This window comes from Lygodium microphyllum, chromosome 26, assembly GCF_053477565.2.
Source record: "Lygodium microphyllum isolate KBCC chromosome 26, Lygodium_microphyllum_v1.1.10, whole genome shotgun sequence".
NCBI classification, from domain to species: Eukaryota; Viridiplantae; Streptophyta; class Polypodiopsida; order Schizaeales; family Lygodiaceae; genus Lygodium; species Lygodium microphyllum.
The window spans coordinates 112,241,299-112,268,231 of NC_141160.1; the positions used below are offsets into that span (position 1 = coordinate 112,241,299).

A 26,933-nucleotide genomic window follows, 5' to 3' on the forward strand; every position below is an offset into this window, starting at 1 on the left:
TTTGAAATTTAATTTAGTAATTATTCTAGTGCTCAAAAATTTAATTTCACCAACCAATAATTAAATTGGCTAGGCCAATTTGTATTCCAAGTATCTCTCAACAGTTATTAACTCTTAGACTAGCATTAATTAATTAATTAATGCCTAGTCTCTAATGTCACCACTAACATTAGTACCACGTAGTACCTATCAAACATAACTTATTGCGACTTTTGCCTTTGACACCCACTGCATCCATTTGATCCTTGGCCTGTTACCATGAAATAACAGCCATGTGCATCACATGCTACATTTGATTAGTACCTTAATCAAATGTTATCAACAAGATTAGAACATCTAAAAATTTCACATCCTCGTGGCATATTTCTTCAGGAATTTTATTTGAAGCATGTTTGTTAATGCTAGCAATAGCAACAATAGTCCATTAAAAAAACTATGTTTGGCTCACATGATCTTTTAAAGATAATAGGGCGTATAAATGACCAAGACATTACACTTTTATTTGATAATGGTTCTATGTTGGATTTGACTCATGCCTACGCTTATAAAGAAGTGTCGGTGATCTTCAATAGGACATTGGGGCACTTTTTACTCTCCGTGACACTAGAGCACTTTTTACTCTCCGTATGAGAGGTTATTTCCTTTTATTTTATATGCCTATATTACACAGTTTGGGCACTTATCGTCTTTTATACCCTTCGGGTGTGAACACCCTCTTACAACCCTATGGTTTAAAGATTGTACTTTGTACTTGCACCTTATACTCTTGAGATTATTGCATTGGGTGTCGTGCTATCACACTCTCTTCACTGTCAACTATACTTACATTTAGCTCAAGCTTAAATCCTTGTGCATTTTCTCACCTTTGACATTTGGTATCAGAGCAGCACTCAGCTCAACTCCTAGCCACTACCAGCTGAGGCGCCAGCTCACAGCTCCAACTTCTTGGCATTCAGCTCTAGGTGCCACCAGCCTGTCCACGGACCTCCTCTACCTTCTTGGCCAGCACTGCCAGGACTGTCAACACTACCATCGCCACCTGGCCCGATCCGCCACCAGTAGTAACTTAGTTCTCGGAGCCTGCAGTGCTGCCCCCACAAGCAACGCGTTTGCCCCTAAAATGCCCAGTCCCCCAAACAAAAGCCAGCTCGTAGTACTGCCTGAGCAAGCGACGCCTTTGCCTGGAGTACCCCTAGCCTACTGTGCCTCTGTACACTACGCTGGATGCCACCTAAGCCACCTACCCCAACCGGCAATGATCCTGGGTCAGGCCCACCAAGTCTGTCAGCCGAGGAGTCACCCGCCAAGCACGCCTGGCCTATCCGAGACCTTGCAGCTCTCCTGCGCAGTACCTCTCCAGCTGTGCTACTACCCACCTTGCCCTTGGACCACCTCTGCACAGCCACCATAGGCGGCGGGCACCCACTAGCAGCCTGCGTAAACCTAATTAATACTTGCCACCTCAACCAGGTTCACCAAGATTGCCAGATCTGCTCTAGCTCTACTCAGTCACAATCAAAGGTAAAAAAGAAAAATTATTAAATTTTTATTCAGATTTGATTTATAGAAAGGGGCTTGTGCTCGAGAAGTCTCTCTTTGCTTCAACAAGTGTTTGGGGCATATTTTACAAAGAGATTTTGTGCAATTTTGGATCAAACTTTTGGGGTTTTAGTAGTTAGCTCGGAGATTGGCAGCTGTACATTGGTGACAGTCTAAAATAGACTGATTTCGTGCATTTTGGAACAAGAAATTTTGAGCTTTTGCATTTTCAATGCTACTGAGCACTTTTTGCACCTTGGACAACATGCATTTCAGACAGTTTTTTGACAGAGTGTGATTAAATTTGCTAAATACACAAAACTGTTGCGGTAATTTCTAGAAATTCTAAGATTTCCAGGTTGGTCCAGCTTGAAATATTGCTCTTTTGCTCTTTGAGCAAATCAAGGAGCTGATGTATTCACATATATGTCCAAGGAGGATAGGTTGGATGGCAACAACTATTCTCTATGGTCTTTTATGATGAAGAATGTGTTGATTGCAAAGAATCTTCAGGATTATGTCAGTGGTGAAGAAGTTAGGCCAAAGTTATGGCTCTTGCTGTACCTCCTCCAGGAGGACATGGACAACGGGCAACTCAACCTGTTCAGCCCACTCCAACTCGGCCACTTTCCTAGAGATCAACACAGAAGGCATGGGACACACGGGATGCACAGGCTTTGTCGTTGATTGCATGGGTAGTTCAGCGGTCTATCATCCCTCACATTCGGTCTAGAACTTCTTCATGAGAAGCATGGCTGACCTTAGAGCAGATGTTTGCTAGAAATAATAAGACCCGCATCTCTTCCTTGAAGAAAGATCTTGAGACTGTAAAGATGAATGAGGGTGATTCTATGCAAGATCATCTAAATAAAATTCAAGACTTGTATGAGCACTTATGAATATAGATGAGTATTACTCAAATGCACAGTTAATATCTACTACCTTGAATTCATTGCCGCCCTTGTATTTGCCTTTCATACAACCTTGAACCTCACCATGAGGATTTCTCCACAACCACTTACTTTCCTTCAGTTGGTCAGTTTGCTCTTAGAGGACGAGTAGACAAGAAAGAATAGTGGTGTGGATAACATAGCCTTTGAGCAGGCTTTTATGGCAAGGCAGAAGGGCAAGGGTAGCCAAGCTAGAAATGCTCCGCAAAGCTTTGGGACTTCAGATACTTCACAAGGCAACAAGAAACAAGGGGGCACACAAGCCAAGAAGGGCAAGTGCCACTATTGCAAGAAGCCAAGACACTACATCACTGAATATAGAAAGTGCATAGCCAAGGAGAAGAAGTTGGGGATGTCTATTTCTGATGCACCTTCTACTACTATTGCGTCCACGTCCTTTGTTAAAGACATGTACTATTGTTTTTACACATGCAATTATGACTCTTCTTGGGTTGATAGAGCATTTAGCTCTACTAAGGATATGAGCACAAGTTTTTTGACAGTGGTGCTTTCAAGCACATCACATCTTGCAAAGATTTGCACACAGCCTAGCAAAGCAATATAAAGGTTGGTTTTTCTTCTGTTATTGCAACCCCCGTTAGCAAGTCTATACAGTATGCCAACAATGCATCATACCCTGTTAGAGGCATTGGGAAGATTGTGTCGACAGCTATTGATGGCTCTATTCTCCGCTTGCAAGATGCCTTATTTGTGCCAGGCATAAAGAAAAATTTGCTATCTACTTTTTATTTGGCAAGATATGGATTGCAAGTCACCTTTGATGATGCCAGATATATGGTAAGAGATAAGGAACACATGACTTTGGTTTTGACTGGCATTTTATGTCCTGGGTTATATGAGTTGGATGCTTTTTAAGTTGGTCAGTCGGTCTATCTAGCATCTACTCTCACTCCTACTATGTCACACACGGTGTTATGGCATGCTCGCATGGGACATGTAAACTATGGTAACTTAATGTTTATGCAACGTACACAGATGCTTGATGGTTTACCTCTCTTGGAGAGACCTCCTAAGCATATATGCGAGGGATGAATTTTGGGAAAAATGCATCCTTTTTCATTTCAACAACTGTCAGATTACAGATTGTGCACTCGGATATATGTGGCCCTATGCAAACAAAGTCATTGGGTGGCTGGTACTATTTTGTCACTTTCATTGATAACTTTACTCGCTTTTGCTAGGTCTACTCTTTGGTGAAAAAGTCAAGAGTGTAAAATGCATTTTTGGCTTTTGTAGCACTTGCTGAAAATCCCTCTGGTTGCAAAGTTAAGACTCTCCATTCGGACCAAGGGGCGGAATACATGTCTTCTATGCTGAATTCTTTTTTGAAGCAGAAAGGCATTGTTTATCAGTACACTATTGCTTATACTCCACAGCAAAATGGGGTTGCAGAGATGAAGAATCGGTCACTCATGGAGATGGGCAGATGTATGCTGAAAGTAAAGAGCTTGCCACACAGTTTTTGGATGGAAGCAGTTATGTGTGCTTGCCATGTTTTAAACAGGTGCCCCACTGAGGCATTAAAGAATGCAACGCCATTTCAGGCTTGGAACAACCGGAAACCTTCCATTGGACATTTTCATACTTTTGGGTGTCTTGCATATGCACACCATTCCCAAGGTACTCAGGAAGAAGTTGGATAACAAGGCTGTTAAATGTATTTTTCTGAGGTACAACAGTGAGAGCAAAGGATATAGATTATATGATCCTATCTCTAAGAAGGTATTTGTCAGTACGGATAGGATTTTGGATGAAAAATGAGAATTATCCCTTGTTGGTTTTGATACATATCAGGCTGTCAACGATGTATCTGAAGGGCTGCTGCCCATTTCTTTACTATTCTTTCTTTCAGGGATACAGCTAGAGCTTCAGCAAGTGAACTTAATGTTCAGTCGGCTGCTCCATTGGGTAATGCAAAAAATCAGCCTATGGCTGATCTGAATATTCAGCAAGAGCTTGTACACAGTTAGGAGGCTAGGCAGATGCCTAGATGGTATTTGCAGACTATGAAGGAAAGTCATTTGGATGCTCCTATCGCTGGTCGTACTAGAAGGCAAGCTCGTATGCATGATGGTGCACATACCATGGAGTTTGTTTGGCAGAACGTACACTTGATGATGATGAGCCTGAATGTTTTGAAGATGCACAACATAGTGTGCATTGGATGGCAGCAATACAAGCTGAGTTTGATTCCATCATAAAGAATCAAACATGGGATTTAGCATCCTTGCCTGTTGGGAAGAAAGCCATTGGTACAAAGTGGATCTATGAGCTGAAAAGAAATGCAGATGGATCCATTGACAAATATAAGGCCAAGCTTATGGCTAAAGGCTACGCACAAAAGAAAGGCATTTACTATGAGGAGACATTTGCTCCTACATCCCGCATGACTACCATTAGGTCTATGGTTGCTTTGGCTGCCCATTATGGATGGACTATGCATCAGCTTGATATAAAGACTGCAATTTTACATGGGGACCTTCAAGATGAAGTGTGTGTACAGTAGCCCATTGGTTTTGCAGTTGTGGGATCTGAACACTTGGTGTGCAAGCTGAAAAAGGCTTTATATAGTTTGAAGCAAGCTCCTTGAGCTTGGTATGCAAAGATTGATGCCTTTTTACTAAGCCAAGAGTTCATAAACAGCTCATCATAGTCTACCCTTTATGTATGTAAAGAGGGGGGATCCTTACTAGTCATATGTCTATATGTTGATGATCTTTTGCTTACAAGGACACATGCTGATCAGATTTCAGCATTCAAACAAAATTTGCAAAAAACTTTTGAGATGCTAGATTTGGGGCCCTTGCACTATTACTTGGGCATTCAATTTATTCATGATGCTAGAGGCATTGGATTGTCACAGTCTAGATACATTGGTAAACTTCTTGAGAGGTTTGGCTTATAGGATTGGAAGCCACTTTGTACACCAATGCAACTTGGACTAAAGCTGTCATTACATGATGACAGTGACTTGTTTGATATCCATACATATGCTCCAGCAATTGGATGTCTTATTTACTTATGCAACACAAGGCTAGACATACAATTTGCAATTTCAACCCTAAGCATTTGAATAGAAATCATCACATAATATTCATCTTCACACTAGTTTCATAGTCTTCATAGTCTCTCTCACAATCTCACTCATAGATACATTGTTTTGCATAGATTTGGTTATCTGTCACTCACTCACTTACTCTCTCTCTCATACTCTCTCTCCATATTACAATGTGATAATCAATCATAATCATCCATAACCTCTCTTTGGTCATGGATACCCCTCCCAAGAGGTATTTCCATTATGAAAGGTCACCAGAGCCACTACAATGTCCTTACATAGCTCAATAGTGTCACTATCACTTCAATCTTCACTTGAGTTTCAAAATGTGGTGCAGGTGGTAACAGCTAATGGAAGCAATTGTGTGTCTATGGGTCGTATGCTTGAGGAGAAGTTTCCTAGCATAGTATAGACTCCATGTGCATCCCATTGCCTTGACTTGCTTATTGAAGATATAGGGCAAATATCTTGGGTGGATTTACATTTTCAAAACGGCAACAAGCATGGTAAGATTTGTGAAGAAAAGACTATCCGTCACAAGCATGTTTCGAGCCAATGGGACACTTGAGCTATTGAAGCCCTCCACCACTAGATTTTCTTATATGTTTACTGTATTGGAGAGGTTCATACGGGTCCATCCAAATTTGATACGGATCATTGCATGCCAGGAATGGCTTACATGGAGTGAGAGAGAGTCTCCAAAGGCTCTTGCTTTTAAGTGCAATATTTTAAATGAGAGTTGGTGGGTTGATATTAAAATCAACCCGCCATTCACTTAGCATGCACTTCCTGCGCTACAATCACATTTAATTTTACTTAAAAATGAACCAGCCATCACCAAAAAGCATGCGCTGACAAAAAAACGTTAAACATACAATTAATTTTTAATAAATGAAATTGCATTTAGAGACCCCTAGTTAAGGTTCGAAGTTCGAGTTACCTCAAAAAGTACAGTTTCAAACTTCATAATTTTAAAATAAAGGATAACAAGGAACAACTATTTTCTTTTAAAGGTTGTGAAAAGGATAGTTACCGAGAACGGGAAACGAGAACGGGACGCCCTTGAATAGGAGGGACGCCCAAAGTTAAGGAACAGGAGCGGAGGAAATGGCATATATATATATGTGTGTGTGTGTGTGTGTGTATGTATGTATGTATGTATGTATGCAGAAAGAGAGAGAGAGAGAGAGAGAGAGAGAGAGAGAGAGAGAGAGAGAGAGAATCAACACTTAAGTCTTAGAATCTAGAGAGAGATATCATATCAACCATAATTCGCGAAATAAGAGACATAACAATCATGTTTCAACAATAATAAAGATTCAAAACATTATAATCAGCAATGGATTGTCACATTCATGATTCAACATTGTAATCAACAATGTTGCATAAGTCCAACAAGTGTGCATTGCAAAGTCACAAAATATGCACTAAACTTTAAAGTCTAAAGATCCAAGTTACAAGAGCCCCAATTTCCAAGTCAATACTCCAAAGTTCCAAAAGTTTAGTTGCTAAGGCTTAAGCGCTTTGATTCATGGAAGATGGCTCCACTGTGCCTGAATGCTCATCCTGCTGAACAACATCCTCGCCATTACCACCACCATCATCATCATCATCGTCATCTTTTTCCCAACGTATAAAAGAATCATCCTTTGCAACTGATGTACGAGCTAGCAAGTGAAGATTGGAGCTCACATGATCTAGGTCAATCGTCTTCATTATGCCAAGACGATTTCTCTTCTTTGAGTGAATGTGATTGAATGAGCTTCATAGTTGCTCTAAACAAGAAGAGCTAATTGTTTGGCTAAGAATACGAATAGCCAAACTCTGCAACTCTGGAGCTTCTGCCCCGTAGTCCTCCCACCATAAAGCAGCCCCAATATTTATACTGCCCTCTAGTACATCCTCTATAGCAAACATCCCTAATGTTTGCCGATACACAAAGAGCTGATTTTTAATTTTGCGTTGCATTTAACGGCTAAGATAAAGCCTTGCAAGCAATGTGTTCCAAGCCTTGACCACCTCAAGGTCTCTTTCTTGCATCTTACCTTGAAACTTAGGATCAAGCACATATGCTACAGCATGCATAGGAGAGTCATACTCATTCCATCTACTAACGAATAACTCCTTGATCTGCTCATACTTGTCTGCATTTGGTTTCAAACTCTCCAACCTCTCAATCATGTAATCCATACCTTCATAGATCTTTCCAATGCATGGATCCATGCCATCTACAAGCCTAAACATGTGCATAATAGGATCAACCATTTGGTTGGTGCGATTCACCTCATCCCAAAAATCTCTATCAGAAACATATGCATTGCATAATGCAGTAGCAGCAGTAGCAGCCCCGGTCCAATTTTCATACTCATCACTAGTAAATAGCTCTCTAATTGCACCTTTGCAATAGTGCAATCGACCAAGCATAAGAAAGTTATATGCAAATCGTGTATCCGAGTATTTGAGAAGTTCTTTGTCACTTCTCTTGCGAAACTCAACATGTAAGTACTGATGATTACATCTAAATGTGATAACCTTGTTGCATTTCGCAACAAGAGATGCAATCCATGGCAAGTCCCCAATATCCTTCAATAAGTTATTCAAGCAATGCACCATGCATGGACTAAAGGTGATATGTGGATACATTGCCATTAAAATGTGTCCTGCTGCCATGTTTGTAGGTTCACCATCTGCCACAAACTGCACTACATTTTCTACCCCAACAGCTTGCACTGTCTCGCACCACTCAGATGCCAATACATCTGCACTCTTTCCAGTCTCTGAAGCATCATGACTACCAATAAAGTATACATCCCCACGAGAATATGCGACAACGCCATGTATGGACCTATGGCATGTGTCACTCCATCCATCTACTATCAATATCACTACATTTCTTGCCCATTGATTGCGAATATTTGATGTTGTAATCTCTATGGCTGCTTTCTCCTTCTGAAGCAATGTAGTCCTGATAGTTTCTGATGAAGGGGGCTTATATGTGGGTCCATACTCTGCAATCTTTGTCATCATATTTAAAAAATAAAGGTGACCTGGCTGATTTAAATGCAATATGGTCATGGTAAAAAAAGTGTGCCACTATTGCATTTGTTTCCTCTTTTTTCTTTGGCTCCCATGAAGTGTGCAATAAACTCTGTCTAGCACCACGACCTGCTGCCCCTGATGGCCCACAGGAAGGCTACGTACCCACTAATCCTGGTGGTCTTCTACATGAAGCACCATGCCTTGCTAGCCTTGGAGTCCATGTTGTTGGATCCACTGCTATATTTGGAGTCCTCATGGTGTTGGAATTCCCCATAGAAGTGGCTATGTGGTCAAGTAACTCGTGCCTTTTCTCAATTGATACATTGGTGCAAAAACACACGTCTTTCCCCTCCTCGTATAGAATACGGGCTCTCACTTTATCAGCCCCACTAGTGCGAGCATAAGAGCAAAGCTTGCATTTCCAAGGGCGAGCCCCTCCACCTCTCAATGGCGCCCTTGTATCTACCTCATCCCACCATGACCGAGTAGTGCTTTGACTTCATCCCTGCTGAGGATGATGAAGATCCCATAGATGTCAATGCTACCATCTATATAAAAGTGACAAATAATCAGTAAAGTTCAATAAAATTGCAGAAACTTGCAGCCAAAATTTCAACATGCATGTGTTAAATGTTTGCTAAAAATGCCAGAACTTTGGTGCTACTTCAGCCTGCATTCCTTTCACTGCAAATGCCACAAATTTGGAGCATTCTAGCCTGCATTTCCTTGCTGAAAATGCCCCAAAATTTGGCGTATTTTCATCTCCCAAATTTGGGGCAATTACTAATTCAAAATGCCACAAATTTGGGGCATTGCAGCCTGCATTCCCTCACTGAAAATGCCCCAAAATTTGGTGCATTTTCAGCTCCCAAATTTGGGGCAATGACTGAATTAAAATGCCCCAAATTTTGGGGGGCGTTTTAGATCCCGGGATGATAGATCCCAATGCCCCAAATTTGGGGATATTGAAGCCAAATTTAGGTCCCAAATTCCAATCCTTGAGAAAGGCCCAAATTTTGGAGCAACTACCAACAACTCAAGTCTGATCCAAAATGCCCCAAATTTGGGGGAGAATCAAGATAATGATCCTTAGGACCTCAACTGATCACGGGCGGGAGTCACGCCAGGCAAGAGAGGCAGGCCAGGTAGGCGGGAGAGGTAGACGGATCCCTTGAGCAAGTGGGAGTAGGCAGTCGGGGCAGGCGAGAGCAGGAGGGAGCAGCGGGAGAGGCAAGAGCAGCAAGACGGGAGCAACGAGCGAGAAGCAGCGAGCGAGCGAGGGACAGTCAGCAAGAGCAGTGCATGCGAGGCAAAAGCAACATGTGCGAGGCGGAAGAGCGAGAGAGGCGGCACAGTCGGCGAGCAACGGGCAACGAGCGGGAAACGGGCCAGGAAGTCGCGCCAGCTGAAACGAATGGCGATTTTTTTTTTTAAAGATCCACTGTTAAAACGGTCGTTCCAAATAGGGAACGGCCCCGAATAGAAGGGAACAGGTCATAGAAAGCACTGGAACGTTCCGCCAACGTTTCTCGAATTCAGACCTCTCGGAACGCGTTAATCTGTTCCTATGTGTCGAAACGGGTGTTCCCTATCTCTATGACCTAGAGGCATGCTAGTCTAAGAAGGTGGCCACCATCGCGTACGTCCAGTAGCAGGGCTCTGCCAAGGGAATGCCTGACGAGGTGGAGAGAAAGGAGAGATGGATGCATGAAGTGCAATGGGATCAAAACCTACAAACCGATCACCTAGTCTCTCAGGGGTAGTAAAAGAGATGGGCTGCTAAGGCTGTACTTGAGCCACATGTCCAGCAACAACAACGGGTGCTGAAGGAGCAGATGAAGTAGGAGCAAAAGGCGTAGGGCCATTGGACTGTGCAGTCACAGTGGTCTGCTGAGGCTTTTTAGGTGGAAGACCTTGGGCCTTGGAGCGACACTCCTCGTCCACATGGCCTACTCTCTAGTAGTGTGTAAAACCGGCTTTTCTTAGGGAGTTGCTGCCAGATAGGTCTAGATTCTTTGGTTCCATCTAAGGAAGAGAAGTCACCCTTTGATTAGCTTGCCTTCGCATCTTGTGAGTTCTTACCACTCGTGGGTTTCCCTCATGAAGAAGAGGCAGCCAACCCCCTCTGCTCTGAATAAGAATGTGATGAGGATTTCTTGTGGACTTGATCATGCAACCTCGCGTAATGCAAGAACTGGCACTCAAACTCGTACAAGGTTGGCAATCAAGGTTGGGAGATGATGTGTTGAATGAAATTGAAGTACTTTTCGGGCAACTTATTCAAGAAGAATGTAACTTGATCGTCATCTAACTTTGGAGAGCCAGTAGTAGCAAACAAGGTAAGTAACCGTCTATATTCAGCTAGCTTGACTTTCAAATCATCCCCTTCCTTAATAGAGAACTCTTGAAGCTCAAAGTCGAGATTGATGCACCAAGTACGATCTCGATCCGCATTGTGGTTGAGAAGGTGACTCCAACGCTCTGACGCAAGCGGAAAGTGCTGCAACTGAGAGTGAAACTCAAGAAGCAATCCCTACATCAACTGAACATTGGTTGTGGCATTGCAGGCTCTCCATTGACCGATGTAGTCAGGGTGAGCCGGCATAGGCTCTAGACCAATGATGAGGTCTCAAAGACCCTGATACTTAAGCACTTATTGCATGAAATTCGACCAAGTGGTGAAATTTGACCCGTTAAAACATGTCTTATCCGTGAAGGCATTCTTGGCCATTGCAACAGGAGTGGTAGTGCTTGGAGATGGATAGTGTGAAAAAGTATAGTGTGGGTAGGATTGGGGAGTGGAGTACACTTGGGAATGGGCCTTAGAGTGCCCACAAGGCATGCGAGTAGTGTGCAAGGTGGATCCATAGGTAGGGATGGGTTGACTAGGCATGGACATGGTAGCCACATGAGTAACCCAAGGAGGTGGGATGGGAACACGGGGAGTAGAAGATGGGAATCCCTGCGTAGGTGTAACCCAAGGAGAGTGTAAAGACGCACCATAAGCTGAGGATGGAAACCCCTGCATTCGAGTGGTCATGTGAGATGTGAAGCTGGGGATAGTGAGGGGAACACCCATCATAGTCAACCCAGGTGCTATGGGTGTGCTCATTTGTGGAAAGGTGAGAGGCATTATGTTAAAGGGTGGCATTCCCCCTAACGAAGTACAATGGTGCAAAGAGGTAGAGAATGGAGTAGAGAAGGAGAAGTGCTAGGAGCGGAGATGGAAGATCCAACCCCTAGGGTGTGTGATACAGATGTGGAGTGTAATCCAAGGTTTTGGAAAGATCATGAGAGGTGATCAAGATGTGAGATAGAAGAGGGTCGGATGGGAGGGAAGTGAGAAGTGTATGTGACATGCTCAAATGAAACAGAAGCCGTAGATGTACCTGAATTCCATCTGCTTCGTGAGCCCCCTCTATTAAAGTTCACATACACAAAGTCATCCGGATCTTGTACCTCAAAAGAAGAAACAAGCGAGAGTTTTGATCCATGCAACTCAAAAGGATTGTACAAACCTGACATTGGACCCTGGCTGAGATGATGAAGATGGATCGCCAAACGTTCCAAATGCCATATGTCCTCCACGATCGAAGAGGTAGCCAGCCTCACCAACCGATTCGAATGTGGTAGCAAAACTGGTAGGAGAGGTGTAAACATCACCTACTATTTGCGATAGTACTTCTCAAAGTCCTCTGTCATGTTAGTGATATCTAGAATAGGAGTAGAAAAAGAAGGTGAAGGTAAAAATGGAGTGTCGTCCTCCTCACGAAGTCCATAATGCCATCTCAGGGCCTCCAGTGATGGAGAAGCCTGATAGGACATCATAGGAACTGGAGAAGAAGGTGTCTGGGACATTGTGATTCGGTTACGAGTCGTATTGTGTGCCTCGCACAAAGACTAGCTCTCCACAATATCCGCAAGATACTCTTTATAAGAGCACTGACTCTGATACCATGTGAAGAAAACTGCTAGGGTTTGCATAAGGACACACAGAGTGTACGACCATGACAAAAACACAAAGAGACAGAAGTAGACATAGAGAGCAAAACTCAAACCCTAAACGCAAAACTCAAAAACTCAAACACAGAAACTCAAACACAAACAGAAGAAGGGAGAGAGAGAATACAGCTTTGAAGTGAATGAATGTTGTAAATGAATGTAAGAGTGTACATTGTGCTCGAGGGCAAAGCAATGTCAAGGAGTGACATCCATCGGAGATGGATCCCAAGTCTATGATCACCAATTGGAGTGTGAAAAGAGAGGAAACTGCAAAACGCTGACACCAGGGGCTGCCAGAGACAAAGGCAACAGCTTTGCAAAGGGGAGAGATGATGTCAGGCTGCTACAAAAAGATGCAAACGCAGGCTGTAGGATGTTGCCTGATGTTGGAGATGCTGGCAATGGCAACTGGAGGCCAAACGCAGCTTGGGAGATGGTGCCAGACAGTGGACGACAACTGGAAGAAGGCGCCACGGCACTACAAGGCTAGAGAGAGAGGTGGCAGCAATCATGAAGGCTGGACAGCCACGTGGAGGTAGATTGATGGCTGAAATCTGCACAAGAGAGTGTGAAACCTGCACAGACAGAATAAAGGCTGAATGGAGGCAGCCTGTCTAATTTATACATGCAAAAGGGTGCCCCAAAAATTAGGGTTTTTGGGAGATCACTGAAACTCTTCAGACCGCTTCCCTTTTGGATTTTTCATTAATTAAGTGTGTTTTGGGGCTGTTTAAGAATGCTAATCAATAGAAAAGCGTGTTTTAGCTCAACACTAAGACTCTTGGATTGCTTTATGCCAAGGGGGGACCACTACACTTATATGCTTATAGTGATTCTAATTGGGCTGGTGATTATGATTCTCGTCACTCCAATAGTGGTAACTGTTTCTCTCTCGGCTGATCTTGCATCTCTTGGCTTAGCAAAAAACAATCCATTATTACCACATTGTCATGTGAAGCTAAATACAAGGCAGCTTTCACTACCACAGTTGAATGCATATGGCTTAGGTGCTTATTAGCTGATTTGGATGTATCTCTCATGGAGCCGACTTCTTTGTTCACTGACAATCAAAGTGCCATTGCAGTAGCATGGAACCCAATGTTTCATGCACACATGAAACACATCGAGATTCACTATCACTTTGTCAGAGAGAGACTATATGCAAGTGATATCAAACTTGTCTATTGTCCTACCACCAATAATGTGGTAGACATCTTCACTAAAGCTCATCCTTGTGACATTTGAAGCATTTCGCAATGCTTTAAATTTAATCTCCTTTGATGGATGACCGTTTGTTTTGATCACTCTTCACTCTAGGGGGGTTTCTTAGGTTTGACTCACGTCTACACTCACAAAGGCGTGTCATTGATCCTTAGTAGGACATTGGGGTACTTTTAACTCTACGTACGAGAGGTTTTTTCCCCTAGATTTATTTCCTTTTATTTTATGTGTCTATGTTACACAGTTTGGGCACTTATCGTGTTTTACACCTTTCGGGTGTGAACACCCTCTTACAACCCTAAGGTTGAAGGGTTCTACTTTGTACTTGCACCTTACACTCTTAAGATTATTTATTGCATTGGATGTCTTGCTATCACACTCTCTTCACTATCAAATACTTGCAACTAAGCTCGAGCTTTGATTCTTGTGCCTTCTCTCACCTCTCACATTCTACTGATAATTTAATTTTTTCTCGCTTTGATGCAAAGACTATGACTCCATCGGTGCTTGCTAGTGACTAAGTTTATCGTGTCCAATATACGAAGGAACCTACAGTGAATCACTGGGATCAAATGGTGCCATCAAATCATGGATTTCCGACTTATTAGCCTTGATCATATGGATGTCATTCTTAGTATAACATGGTTCTTATTCCTACAAAGACGGCCGTGAAAAGTCATTTGTCAAACAACTTTATAGACTTTATGGCTTGCCCAATGAAAAAGTCATTGACTAGGATCCTCAGTTCATTGGCCATTTCAAGCAAATAGTCATTCAAAAGTTAGAAACTCAATCATCCATGTCATCCTCAAAACATCCAAAAATCGATGGATAGACCGAACGCATGAGTCAAACCATGGAGGATATGCTTCGTGCATATGTCTCCCATAGATAATTTGATTGAGAGCGTTATCTTTCTCAGATTGAGTTTGATTATAATAGTGTGATACATTCAGCTACTGGTTATAGCCCATTTATGCTTATGTATATTTATGAGCCAAAACCACCCATTGCCATAGAGCTCAGGGCGGTGAAAATGTAGTCCATAATCGACTTTCTGCACAATATGTAGGAGATGTTGACAAATGCAAGGAAAAGCATTAAAATGACCTAGGATCATGCCATGTTTTATGCTTACCAACATCATACTCCTAGAGAGCTCTAGAAAGGCATGTGGGTCTACCTTAAAGTCTCAAAGGACTCCAATTCAATGACTACCAGCAAAAGCTATAAATTGTCTTCAAGGTATTGCAATCCTTTTCAAATTACCAAGAAGATAAGTGGCGTATCCTATGAGTTAGACTTACGTTCAGAAATCAAAGTTCACCTATGTTGCATGTGAGTCATTTGAAAGAACAACTAGGACAAGGTAAGTAGATTGTTTCAATTGAGGAAGTTCTGTGGCTTACAGATATTGCTCGTTATGTTCCACTTGAACCCAAATTGGTTCTTAACCTTAGGACTACATGATCCCATTGGGCCATTTATCCTAAGTATTTGGTCAAGTGGAAAATTTGCTTAGAGTCGGAGGCCACTTGCGAGTCGGTTCGTTCATTGAAGAGTCGTTTTCTGCACTTCATTCCTGAGGATATTACTGAGGATATCAATCATTCATAAGGAGGGAAGTGTTATGTCCCTAGACATTCAGATGGACCCTAGTAGCACTGGTCACAGTGGTTACAAAGTGACTTTGTGCATATACACTAAGGACACTTCAGAGTTAGGGCAGTCAAGTCCTATAAATAGGACTCATGGCCCTATTGTGCCCATTCATTGTGTGATGACCACTCTTGGACTCTTGGCCCGTTGGTTGACACATCTGTACATTGGGATGGTGTGGGCTGGTGGTGTGAGATGCCAAACCTTGGGATGTGGTCGTGACCCAAAGTGTTGCTAGCTCCCATGCTCGAGGGTGAGCCCGTTTGGCTCTATGGCTGGGACTCCGGAGGTGAGTCTAATGTCGAATCCCCTTTATGTCAAGTTTAGCTTGTGTCGTGTCTCATGTGCAGGTTGGATCCTAGGGAGACCATAGATGTTTCACCATCCCAATCGGGGCTTTTATCCATCAGTAAATGCAACAAGACATCCATGACCTCATCCTCATGAATGTCACTTCCAATGCAACATGTATATCAAATGAAACATGGTCCCAGACCAAAGTATAAAACACCAAACGGGCCTCAGAAATTTGCTCAGAGGGGGTCTGAGCTGAGCCAAGAAGCTCCAAAAAATAGGCGTGGCACATGTGAACAATGGACTGTGGATCTATAACCATGTGGCCATCTGAATGCTGTAGCCTAACCATATTCCCACAGGTAGGGAAGTGATGCAAACCCGAGAAAAGTTTATGAGACCTGATAGGAATCATCTTGCAAATTATCAGTCAAAGATTTCGGTTTAGCCTGCCAATAAGATCTCAACTGGAAGTGTTGGATAAGACCAACCAATCTCATAGCCAAAAATGGAATCTGGAAGAATAAGACAGCAAACTCAACCACTAACAACCCAGCAAGTGCCATGCCCTTGCTAGGCTGCATCACAACCAATCTCGTAGCCAAAAATGGAATCTGGAAGAATAAGACAGCAAACTCAACCACTAACAACCCAGCAAGTGCCATGCCCTTGCTAGGCTGCATCACAAGTGCCAACATTGCAGGTAGGTGAATTCACAACTTCAGCACTACAAGCACCAGCACTTTCATTACCATCAGCGACTTCTGCATCACAAGCACCGGCGCTTTCAATACCATCAACAACTTCTGCATCAAACGAGATCAGCATCACAGGCAAGATCAGCAGATTGAAGCTTCCACATGCCACATTAAGACACTCAAATGCTAGCACACAACATCATGCTTATAAGCGAGATCAGCAAGACTGAAGATTTCACATGCCACAGCAAGACACTCAAGCACTAGTGCACTGTTGAAGCAATTTCAGGGGTAGCTTTAATGTGAACATGGACAGTGCTAAATAATGTGTTTATAGGTCTCATAAAAAGCACCATATCTATGACAAGTGGCTGGAGCAATCCTCCTGATGGATCATGGAAAGTGTAGAACCCGAAGGAACAACACCATGCATACCTCTCTGTAAGAAAAGTCTCTCCTTAAGCAGTAGCTTGTTCGTCCCAAATTCAGAAAGTCTTTGACGTCATTTAACAAGAGAATATTTACATTAAGCTTGGGCTATCAAACATGCAAGGACCATGTACACAACTTCGAGAAACCACATCTTACCCTCAATTTATTCACCAACATGACACTTATTTGAAGATAATATTCCAGCCAATAGGACAACCCAAATGTCTGAAAATAACATGTGAATCTGGAATTTCACCTAGCCATAATCCTTCACATTCATGCGAAATAGCTTAGATTTCCTGATATTATAACATAGACCTGCAGCTAGTGAAAATTTTCTAGTGCACTTGCTGTGCAAGAAAGATTTCCTTATTCGAGAAACCGCATATGCCTAAGCCACAAAAGTAGAACTATCTAGAAAATGCAACCCATGAAGTTGATCAAAGACAACAAGATGATCAATATTGGACAGCCATGGATGAGTGGTGATTGCATAGAGCATATCAATTTGCAACTAGAATATCTTGATTTGTATATTTAGCATATTCAATGGCAAGAAATATGTTGGCTAGGTTCCATAATTTGTCATCTAGGAATAAAGCCATATTGAGCTCAATGCAGCCTAGCATGAAGGACTCCTTTCAATCAATTAGAAAATATTTTAGTGACCAGCTTGTAAGGAACAAACATCAAAGTGATCGGTTGAAAATCAGCAAACGCTGACACAGTTGGCTTTTTAGGAAACAACTTGACTAATCCTTCTTTCCAAGAATAAGGCAATTGCCTTGACACCCAAGCATTATTAAAAATGAGCATCACCAGACTGTCTTTCAAGCCATCCCAAAATATGTTAGTCTGTGGAAGGAAGCTTGTTAATCTGTGGAAGGTTGGAGCAAAGGTTCAATGTACTGCCGATGTTGTATGCTTTTTGAGACAACACATGAATGCAGGGTTGGATGCCATGTTTATTGCCAAGAAAGACCATGTGAACAAAGTATTTTGGAAAGTAAAACTTGGTGAGGTTGACAAAACTAAATAATGGGATTGTAAACCCATTCTAGGATTATACTTCTTTCATGTTGTTTGTGGATATTCAAGTAGTACAAAACTAAGAACAGTAAATTTGGCATGCTTTGGTCGTTCTCATATGCAAAGAAAGTGGAGATGATGCACAAATGTGTCATATGGTTTACATCTAGCTCTAAGCTGCCACTGTCAAAGTTTCCAATCAATCTATTTGCCATAGCCAACTCATCCAATTCTGAGAAGCTATTAGATTGATGAATAAGTGTCTGATACAAACATCCCAATATTAGTTTTATCTCTTGAAGATGCTGCCACCCATGTATATCTACCACAATCACAAATGACAAGTTGAATACAAGGAGCACAACATAAACAAACATACTTGGCAAAATTTTACATGGCAAACTTTTTTATGTAAACATTGTGTGCATGTGTGCATGTGTGCATGAGTGTGTGTAGTCACATGTGTATGTGCATGCATGCACACACATGTGAGTGTGAAGAAGGTCAAATAGAACCACAAAAAGAAGAACATTCACCCATACTCAACTAGCTAAGCATAAATACATGACAATAGATCTGACTGTATTTCAAGAGAGTAATCAAACTAACCAGTTGTGCTATTGAGCTTAGATGCTCTGGAAAGATTTCTTGAAGTTTTTGTTTAGCGGGTTCATATACACCAACAAATATTGCCGAAGCCCTGATTGCCAAACACAATTAGTGCAAATGTAACTAGTGAACACAACTAGTGCAAATGTAACCTAGTGCATTAATGTATCGCAAGTCATGAATGAAAGAGAACTTCAAACAAACATCTAGCAAATCATAAGCACATTAAAACTAATGAAGTGAAGATGACAAGCAATCAACACTAGAAACCAAGGTCCAAATTCACCTATGAAAATTACATTTTTCCTACTAGGTATGGAGCTAAGGTGGGTGGAGTTCCATGGTGGAGTAGGGCCTCACTATATAGGCCTAGAGTTTGCCCCAAACCTATGACTCTTATTTAATGTTGAGAGGTGTAAAAGGTGTTTGTACATTTAACACACACTTACACAACTAAGGTATGTTCACACACAAGGACGAATAACTAACTAACAAACCCACCTTCGGGTCATAGGTGACCGAACCTATGATAGGAAACATAGAGAAAAGAAAAGAGCAAGGTCTTACCCAAAAGAGGCAGTATCTAATCCTGTACAAAAATTCTAGAAAGAACATACATAAATGAGAGAGATGCAACGTAAGGATGGTCACAATATAGTCTACCGACAAGCTCATAGATCTAAAGTAGGGCATAGTTTAGATTTGTGTGTGTAAAGAAATGCTCATCTGCAGAATACAAACACAATCTTACAACAAACACACAAACTAATAAAGAAAAATAGTAAGTGTTAGGGTTAAAACAGAGACAAAGAACACAAAAGATAATGAAACTGAATAATGAATGAGTAGATACAATGCTCAATGTGGCAAACACACTATGCAAGGCGAAAAGTGACCCCAAACTCCCATGTCTCAATGACCGGAGCATAGCGTATGAGCAGAAGAGTGTGTCACACCCTAACGGATCCCAAAACATAGCAGCCAACCCCCCAATATGTCTATTAGTAGTAGATGCAGCCTCTAGTGCTCGGAGTAGTAACAAATGGGCGTCAGATGATAGAGAACAGCAAAACGGGGATCAAGACTAGGTCCTAAGTATTGCTCCTTGCCGATGCGTTGTTGCCCGCATCATGCCTCCCCCTCCCTCCTACCGCCATCATGCCTTCCCCCCTTCTTGGCCGCCATCGCGCCCCCCCTTCCTGGCCGCCATTGCACCTCCCTCCTCCTGCCTACCCACCATTGTGCCTTTCCCCTTCCCTCCATCGAGCTGAGCACCATCACCTTCATGACGCACTGCCCCCCCCTTCTCGTCAGCTTCTTCGCCTCACGCTCCCCCCCCCCCCCCCGTACCTGCTGGCAGCCAAGAAATCCTTGCGCGGCCCACGCCCAGAATTGCCCCCTTCCCCCCCACAATGTCCCCACATCCCTCGCCTCACGGCCCAATCCGGCAAGTCCCCCACCCATGGGATCAGGCCATCCGTGGAGTCTAACACTTTTCCCACCGCCGGAAAACAAAATCCGCCCCCCGCCCCGCCCTATTGCTCCCTCCATTTGTAGCAACACTCCCCCCTCCGGCAACACAGCTACGAGATTAGTAGGTTCTCAGCAAGGACACGCAATGGAAACCTCTGGTCAGACACCAGTGCATTCTGCGAGTGCCCCCCAGTCAAACACCTTGCGTATCGTCCTCTCTAAGGAATAGCTCTTAGCCGTCTATGCCACAGAGGTGGAGCTAAAAGAAACAATGATCTTTGGTCAAGTAGTAGGACACTCCCCATCCACGGCCCAGCTTTAGGATTGGCTTCACTCCACGGTGCACATTGGCACAGCGCAACTCGTGGAGGCAGTTCTCATGGGTCAAGGGATTTTCATGGTACGACTCACCTCGGCAAACGTAGCCCGTGAGCTACTGGCTAGCTCACCCTATGCTTCCACAAAGGGGATCATCTACATGGTTCCTTGGTACAGTGGCTTCACAGTGGAGGCATTCGCGCTCCACAACACATTACTTAGACATCCTGTCACCCTACTTTTCCCCGGGCTGGCAATAGAGTATCGCCAGTTAGTGGAGGACTTTGGATGGCTCTTCGACGCTGTCCTTCCCGCCTCCTTCACAGATGGAGTGACGGCCGCAGGAGTCCCAAAGGTACGGATGGGAGTGGAAGAGACAAAGAATATACCACAGTTTCTGGAGATTGAGACAGGAGGACACTCCTTCAAGCAGTAGGTTATTGTGACTGGGCAGCGAGGGTAGTGCATGCATTGCCATGACTTTGGGCATCAGGCAACAGCCACACTTCGACTACTCTCGTTGCTCTACCTTTGAGCATCTTGTATACTCTTTCAATCATTTACAGCATTCATTCATTCAGAGTTCTCTTTCTTCTCTATTTGCATTTTTGCATCATATTTGGAGGAGTTGTGTTTCCGTCGTGTTCACACATTCTATGGTTTTTCAATGCAAACCCTAGCGCATCTTCACACAATTCGCAACTCTTTTCTTGCATGGCTTTAGCTTGATTTTTGTCTGCTCAGATTTGGACTGCTTCCATCTTCTGTAGGAAATCAGTGATGTATGTCAGTGCTTAATTTGAATATCCCAGTTCTAGATCTGTAGGTACATCAGTTGGCAATTACAGACAGACATATAGCAGGAATTGAGGGATTTCATGATCATGCATTTATGATTAGCTCAGTCATGTATGTCTATGAATCCAGTCTGAAGTAATTGCAGAAGAAGCAGTAGGTTTACATCAGGTTTATGGAGAAGGAATCAGCTTGCATGCCGCATTCCAAAAGCTCAGAATTGCAAGCTGCCCTCAAGTTGCAGAAGCCAAGTCTGTTTATGCAGAAATCTAGCAGTCAGCAGCAAACCATAGAGGTGTAGAGCATAGGCTTTTCTTGGTGTACTACTAGACTTACAAGACTGTAGGGTTGGAGGAGGGTGTAGAGGTGATGTCCTTGGTGCTAGCTCATGGAGGCCAAAATTGAAATATAACAATGTTGGGGGTTAAAGGCCTACCTATCTACATTTACTTGTACTTATTGCCCACACACATGTACCATGCAAGTGGCAACCGCCCATCACTATCACTTTATTCTTTATTCTTTCTATGACAATATAATTTGGAAAGGTATGTCACACATTGTGATTATTAGTGTTCCCAGATATTGTCTTGTTGTCTCTTGCTTAAACCTCCATTTAAGGTATGTAACAACTCACTTTAGCCCCACTAATCCGTTAGCTGATCACAAAATAACTGCTATGAAAGGACAAAATCTGATCAAACACAGCTAGAAGATGAATATTACGGCCAACAAAACCTGAAAATAAAATTGCCCATCCTCTAGGAGTCAAAACAAAGAAAAAACGGCATTAAATGAAGCCACACCACAATAAAATAATGCAGAAAATGCTAACGCAGACTGGTGGAGACAAAACGCAGGCAGCAGATGGCTGAAAACAGGCCAATTTGGAGCAACAACAAGTCGCCCAGTCAGCAGCAATAGAAGGAGACCAGTGTTTAGCAAAGGAGTGATGGAAGACCTGTAACAGCAAAAAACAGCAACAGGAGCATAGATCCTGAAATCTGATACCATGTTAGAAGTGGATGCAACAATGGAAGCATAGAAGGATGCTGAAATAAACTACTGACGACAAGACAAAAGAGAGAGAAAAGAGAAATACACAAGAACAATGCAAAGGAGAACTTAGAAATGTGCACAGCAAATGGAATCCATATTCCAAGCACGAGACAATCACATACAACAATGAGTCAGTGGCTGCACAGGCACTAGCACCAACTCCCTCTGTGCTATTAGTGTGACCAGGTTGTCCAGCATTTAATGCTAGTCAGCCAGCAATAAATGCCAAAATAATCATAGAAATGGCCAATAAAAAATGCTAGATGGCACATAAAAAATGCCAGATGCCCAACACACATGCCTAGCCCACCAAACTCACTCATGAGCCGACAAAAACTGCTAGTAGACTCTGATGACTAGATTGACACAAATGATTTCCCTTCTTTCCATAAGGATGTGATGGATCGTGGCTGTAGAAGACTAGGCAGATTCTACACTAAGAGAGCAGAGACACCTGTGGGCTTCGCCATGCCAGTCTGAGAGACTCAAGTACTACTCACCATGCAGATCCTCTAATGGAATGTGTTAGGCTTCTGTAAACACCTGTTCAAACAAGGCCAAAACAAGGCCAAAGCCTATGACATCAGTCCTACATAGAGCACTAGTAAGAAAATTATTAGATTTTCTCATATTACAGGAGCACTACCTCTCTGCAGGGATGATTCACTATTACTGTGCGAAGCTATTGCTAAGACAGTTTTATAAGCGGCTTTGATCAACCACATCTCCAACCAGATAGCTGCAAGACTTCAGGGAATAATGCTTGCATAGACCATGTCTGTACTGATGAAGAACCACCTGCTCTGGAATCAGGAGCTGGTGAAGGCCACTGTCATGTACCAACTCGAGATCTATCATCTTCCTGATGTACAATGGAAGAAAGAAGTGGGCTATAGTGCTCTTTCAGGGTTACAAAAGACCGAATGCACCCTACAATTGCCCAGCAGCTCCAACCTTTAGGCCACATCATCAACTTTCTCCAACGTTAACAAAAAGGTCCTGGCTTGTGGGGTGCAAGCCTTGCAAAAACCTCTCTGACTTGCTTTACACACTGCTTCCAATTCAGGTTGACCCATCCCTCTCAAAAGATCATCTCCCACCGATGCTTATCAAACTCCTCTGACTGCTTGTATTGAGCCTTACTAAATGTCCTCAACCTGTTTCAATATCTGATCTATGCCAAAAAGGTATTGAGTTGCCACAGTTACCTATAGATGATTGTATGATGTTAGAGGAAGTATGTCTGGTTGACTGGACAGCATCATAGATGGCATGCTCTTAGAGCATATGCAACAGCTGTGCCCACTTACTCTCTCCCAACACAAGCAGAAACAGAACACAAGATTTACATGGCTGAAGTGAACACAACAAGATGAACCAATAGCTGTCTAGATAGGTAAGGTCAAGATACACAGCTGCAATATGATGAGGATAGCAAAAGTCAAGAAAATGAGAGAATGCTAATATGGTCAGCCTGTAAATAGGCTGAGGAAAATGGAATACATTGATCAGTAGACCATAAAACAGGCTGACCTGCAACTTAACCAACCTGCAAACTGCTCTGACCAGAGGACTGAAAGACTCTGCAACCCTCCAGGCTCATCTGCTGGGTGGATGACGCGTCACAAGCAATATTTGTGGACATGGAAAAACAAATTCATCTTCCTTCAATCTGTGTGTTTCTACCATTCGAGGAGCAATATGAATTACTACTAAAATTACTGAAAAACTTTCTAGGATGGATATTCAACGACAAATGTACAGTCTGACAAATTCATTTTCCTTCAATCCATGTGTTTGTACCATTCAAGGACCGACATAAAATAGTTCCTAAATTACACTTTAGATAAAAAAGATACTGCGTTGAAATTCATAATACACTGTAAGTTTGACTTGTTTTCACTTACGGTAATACACCAGCTAGGTTGCCTGCTAAACCTGCATACAATCCTTTGAAGATAATTTTTCCACCTGCCCGCGCTACCTGTTGATGGCATACCACGTAATCAAGCTTGTCAAAAGTAAGTTTAGGTTGAAATTTAGAATAACCAGTTAATACGTGCACAAGTAAAACTCGCACTCAAGGTTTCATGTAAGTCTTAAAAGTTTTTTATATCATACACAAACACTCGCCTTTGAAGGCTTTGTTCAAACAAGCACACATTGTTCTCATATGCTGATATATCAAATGAAGAGAAGATGTTTAAATAAAGCATACTAATGGCTTCATATATTACAATTATCCAGGCCTGTAATTATCTCCTAGACGTAGAAATGTGTTGTAGCATAAATCTTCTTTAATACAGTTCAAAACTAAAACAGTTTTATAGGCACAGCAATCTTCCCTAAAACACACAAGATCACACCTAGTGCATGCACTGGCCATTGGGCTCTACCTGACATTTAAGTTTGTTGTCACCATTACTTACACAGAATGCAGCAATACTAATTCATGTATCAAGTTCCATCTTGAACCTCCAAATTTCAAGAAAATTTCTCCAAAAACATGAAAAACAGATTGCAAAAGAGGAATTACTTTTGAGATCCAGTCTTCAAGACTGTTTTTGAGCCATTCTTCAAAACTGTGAAGAATAAAATGTTAAGGAATGATTGCCAATGGCAAAGGACCATGAGGAAGGGATCGAGATGAGTTGGTCAGCATGTGTAATTCGATTTTTTGAACTCAACCTTACAATAGGAAGACAGTGTTGAGATATCGAGCTCCACTCGTGATATGTCAGGGTGACCGTTGTGCATTTATGTCACCGACTTGTTAGTTGCAAATGCGGTTGGTACACCGCCCATGAATAATAGCTAGATGACAGCTATCCTTATCTACTCTAGTTCGTGGCTCAGTTAATATGCCACCTTAGTTAGTTGAGTTTGGTTTGAGACCCATATATAGGGTTCTTCTATTTCTTTGTATAAGAGTTCTTTTTGACTTACACAACAAAGAAGAGGAAAACTGTTTTCAGCCTCCACCTCTGTGTGTATTCCCCCATTGTGCAAGCAAGAAAGCTACAAGTGAGACTCCTTCCTTCTCTCCCACAATCTTGACATGGTATCAGAGCCTTGTTCGTGGTAAAGAGCTCAAGAAAGCAAGCCAAGTTCGCGGTGTTCTGGTAAGAAGACCAGTGTTGCTTTCATTTTTCTAGTGTGGGAGCAAGTCTCTGCAGGTAGCACAGCCGGAAAGTGCAGGAGTGCATTGTCTCAGGTTGAGACGCCCTTCGCGGTGAAGCAAGAGGGCAGTATATGCTGCGGGAAAGGGCTTTAGCCCTTGGTGACCCTGTTTTTTTTATTTGAAGCCATTTCGGGGCCTGTTTTGGAAACGGAAGTTTTCTGCACGCACTCAGGAAAAGGCCCTGTTTTATGCTGTGTGACCACTGTTCTACAGGTCGGTGAAAAGTTACCATAGAAATTGCATCGTATGCTTGTGTGCAGACACATTGGGAGTTACAAAATCATCCTTGGTTCCTGTTTATGCAAAATCGTCACTAGGAAGTGACTGTGTGGTCAAATACCACTTTCGCCAGTTTTGCAGATTTGCCCTTGTGAGGGTGAAGCTGTGTTTTTTGCAGTGACAGAATTTTTTGCAATGTTCTGTAATGGCGTCTGATTCTCTTTCACAGATTGTAATTGAAAAGCTTGACAAGAACAACTTCCAAGCATGGAAGTTTAGAATGACGAATTTTCTTATGGAAAAAGGATATTGGGAATTTGTTGCAGGAAATGAAGAAGAACCAGTTCTTCCTGATGTTCCTAATCAACAGCAAATGCAGGCATTCAAAGTATGGCATGAGAGAGCCAGGAAAGTTATGTACTGGCTGTCTATCAGTATTTCAGACTCTATGATTGTGCATATTCAGGATGCAAGTACACCAAAGGAGGCATGGGATAGTTTGTCAAAAATGTATAGCACAAATACGCAAGCTAGGAAAATGCAGCTCAAGCAAGAGTTGCATAATGTGCAAAGAGAAAGTATGAGCATCAATGACTACCACATGAAGATGAAGAAGATTGCAGATGCACTTGCTTTCATTGGGTCGCCAGTGGAAGATGATGATTTAGTCTCAGTGACCTTGAATGGTCTAGGAAAGGATTATGCACAGTTCCGAACATCCATTTCCGTCCGTGAAAGATTTCCTGATTTTGAGGAGTTGATTGCTCTTCTAATTTCTGAGGACCAGAGAAATGGTGGTGCATCTTCTTCAGGAGGAACTTCAAAAGAAGCTGTTTTCTACTCAAATGCTGGAAGAGGTAGAGGTAGAGGCAGAGGTAGAGGAGGCCGATTTGGAGGCCGTGGTAGAAATCAGAATATGCAGCAAACTCAAGAAAACCAGTCCTATGGAGGAGGACGTGGTAACTCTAGAGGCAGGGGGAGCCAAAGAGGTCGTGGTGGATGGCAAAGAGGCCAAAATGCAAACAGTAATGTTGAATGCTACTACTGTGGTAAAATGGGTCATATGGCTAAAGACTGCTATAAAAAGCAAAATGACATCATGAATGGAAAACTGCAACAAGGAAATTATGCATCTTCTAGTAGACAGGGTGATGACAGAAATGAGCATTTGTTTATGGTGCAACACATGAACAATTCTGTGACAAGTGCAGAAGAAAGCAACGAAGTGTAGTATGTTGACTCAGGTGCATCAAACCACATGACAGGTCATGCAAAATGGATGGAGAATGCAAGGAAAATGAAAAAACCAGGATTTATGAAGACTGGTGATGATACTG

At 42.6% G+C, this 26,933-nt stretch overlaps 1 protein-coding gene across 1 annotated transcript in view; it reads right to left on the bottom strand.

Moving 5' to 3' along the window:
* Positions 1–26,933, bottom strand: part of SAMC1 (S-adenosylmethionine carrier 1) — a 124,045-nt gene that overhangs the window by 55,118 nt on the left and 41,994 nt on the right. Inside the window, exons 4-5 of the mRNA XM_087667736.1 lie at positions 24,104–24,180; positions 18,552–18,642 (exon numbers count right to left, since the gene is read on the bottom strand). Coding sequence (XP_087523862.1) covers positions 18,552–18,642; positions 24,104–24,180 — 168 coding nt within the window. The remainder of the gene's footprint in view (positions 1–18,551; positions 18,643–24,103; positions 24,181–26,933) is intronic.